This window comes from Galeopterus variegatus, unplaced genomic scaffold (assembly GCF_000696425.1).
Source record: "Galeopterus variegatus unplaced genomic scaffold, G_variegatus-3.0.2 Scaffold2637, whole genome shotgun sequence".
Classification (NCBI taxonomy): domain Eukaryota; kingdom Metazoa; phylum Chordata; class Mammalia; order Dermoptera; family Cynocephalidae; genus Galeopterus; species Galeopterus variegatus.
The window spans coordinates 159,440-162,102 of NW_007728748.1; the positions used below are offsets into that span (position 1 = coordinate 159,440).

Genomic DNA, 2,663 nt, shown 5'->3' on the forward strand with positions numbered 1-2,663 from the left:
CTATTGCATATTTTTGTGGGTGTTCAGATTCAATTTTGGGAAACTCCATCAATACCTGGCATCAAGTAAAAATACACAAACTGTCAAAAGCTTTATTAACAATAAGAGGAAAATTAATAACACCCAGCTGAATTATGCAAAAACCTATCTAGCCTTTATAGGGTTGCCATTAGAAAGACAGAAATTGAGGTTTACTTGTATTTGTACAAGTTATTAATCATATAGCTCTAGTGTCATTAGATGATTTATTTTTCACGGAGTTATTGCTTTCTGTATTTATTAATAAAAACATTCAACAAAGTAATAGGAAGCATGCTGAATACTGATAGAGCACTATATTTGGAAAAGAAGTTTAGAAAGCAACATTAACATTTTCAGAAAATGTATTTTGTATCGAAGTTTGCCATATTCCTTCATTAAAAAGAAAAAAAACTGGAACATACCCATGTTCTAAAGGAAAACCAGTAATTAAAAAAACAAAGTGCTTTTCCCCTTGAAAGGTTATTTCTACTCATGAGTCCCATAGGAAAAATCTGTTTCTGTAAAACACATAACCATGTATAAAGTCTTATTTTGCAAAAGAAAAATGGTTCTAGACATTTTTAATGATGAAGTCTTTGTTAATATACTTTATACATTGTTTTTGGAATTGCCCACTATGGAAAGGGAGATATATTTGTATTGGATTATAGAGGCTTCAAATGACATTACTGATCCCCTGATAGTAGGACATGACTTTTGAGTTCTTACCTGTGACAGTTACAGAGAGCTTTACTGAAATGCTGAAACTCTGCTATCCACCCCCATTTTCAACTGAAGCACATAAAATTGCTCACTTAATTACAGATACTACCTATAGCAACTGAACACTTTATTCTAGCTAATCATTACTATATTTTAATCAATTAAGCTGAATAGCACTGGCTTTTTAAAAATACAACCAATGTGTTAAAATACTCTTAAGCCATTTTTAAGGTAGAATATTAAATTTTATCAAAAGTAACCAGTGGCTTCTATCAGGGGGAGGAAATGATAAAGACAAAATAGTCAGTGGTCACAAGGGAAATTGTGGAGAGAAGAGAACAGCACTAATGGTAATTTTTGGTTTTTGTTTTTTCTTTACTTTTAACTTTTTTTTCCTAATAAAGAAAGAAAAACGTTTTGGCTTTTGCTTTATTTTGTTTTGTTTTGTTTAAGCCAACAAAAGTAGCATCAGGAAACGATAACGGCCTTGAAGATGGATCTACGGCATGGTCTAAACTATAGATTCCACAGGACACATATAAACCTACACAAAATAGTTCTTGAAAATAAATTAGCAGAATGAGATATGTTTGCAATAAATAAAAGATAACAAATAACAATAACAATAATGATACCTGACCAGTGGCTTGAAAAGGAAATGGCTTTGACTGAAGCTTTGCAATAAGGAAATACCGAAGTCTTGAATTTGGAATGCCAAGCTGTAAGTAAAACAGAGCAGTTAGTTACTGTAGAAAATTAAAGAAATCTGTACTAACTTTAGAGCCTAGTTAAAAGCTCATTCAGGTATATATACATTTAGCTTCTGCCAGAACACATTCTATTGATTTGTGGAAGACTTCCTTGTAGCAAATGCTAAACCTTTAAACTGCTGCTCTGTACCTTTATTTGAATGAGGTAAAGCTTGAATCTGATGAATCATATGTCTGTGGGTCACTTTCATTTTATATTTCCCAGGTAAGAAATAATGTAGACAGTTTTACATACATTATTGAAAATACAATAATCATAAAAAATGAAATTCTTACCTATTTATCATTGCATTTTATTAAAAAAGGAGGATTCACTGTATTTTAGAAATTAAAAGGCAATAAATACAAAATAAATTTAAAGAGATCAGATATAGTGGCAATTTCCACAGCTTAGATAACTAATGTTTGAAATGGGTTTTCTTTAAATTTCTGGGCGAAGTAGTATATAATACAGCCAAAGATGATGAGGAACGAACAAGAACAATGATAAAAAATAATCAGTGAAGCATGCAAAATCAAAATCTCTCAAAAACTTATCTTATTACCAATTACTTCGATTTCTTACCCATGAAATGGAGGCAATGTTTGCAAAATGATGTCATAAAAAAAGTAATTAGAAGACTATTATATGTTAATTTTGTTTTCTATTTTGGATTATTTTGAAACATTAGTAAACTACAGCACACCTAGTTTGGAAATACCAAATTTCACGTAAGAGGGTATGTTAAAATGTTAGTGGAAAAATGGAATTAAAAGATGATATGAATCCTTCCATGAATATCTCGAAGTACCCTCACATTTTCAAAACAAGCTATCTTTTATTCTCCAAAAGAAAAATATAATTCTTCATAAGCTTCAAGCTATGTAATTTTTTCATACATATGTATAAATGAATCTACAGTTATGTACTATATTCTTTAGAAAGATCCAAGTGTGTACAAATTTCAGGATTTACCTATAATATTATCCAAAATAGAGCCATTTTGTTTATTGGTCAAGTTCCCTTTGGGACAAGCTTTTAAATTATAATTTATATAAGGGTTTATAATTGTGGTACCTACAGAGGTTGGAGATAATAGAAATTCTTGGTACTGAAAGCCACAATTTTCTATTGTTTGTATCAACAGGTCTCTGAAAAGAAAAAAAAAA

General features: G+C 30.3%; 1 protein-coding gene across 1 annotated transcript in view; it reads right to left on the bottom strand.

Moving 5' to 3' along the window:
* Positions 1 to 2,663, bottom strand: part of TRDMT1 (tRNA aspartic acid methyltransferase 1) — a 64,742-nt gene that overhangs the window by 11,642 nt on the left and 50,437 nt on the right. Inside the window, 2 exon segments of the mRNA XM_008582487.1 lie at positions 1,380 to 1,463; positions 2,576 to 2,645. Of these exon segments, the coding sequence (XP_008580709.1) occupies positions 1,380 to 1,463; positions 2,576 to 2,645 (154 nt within the window).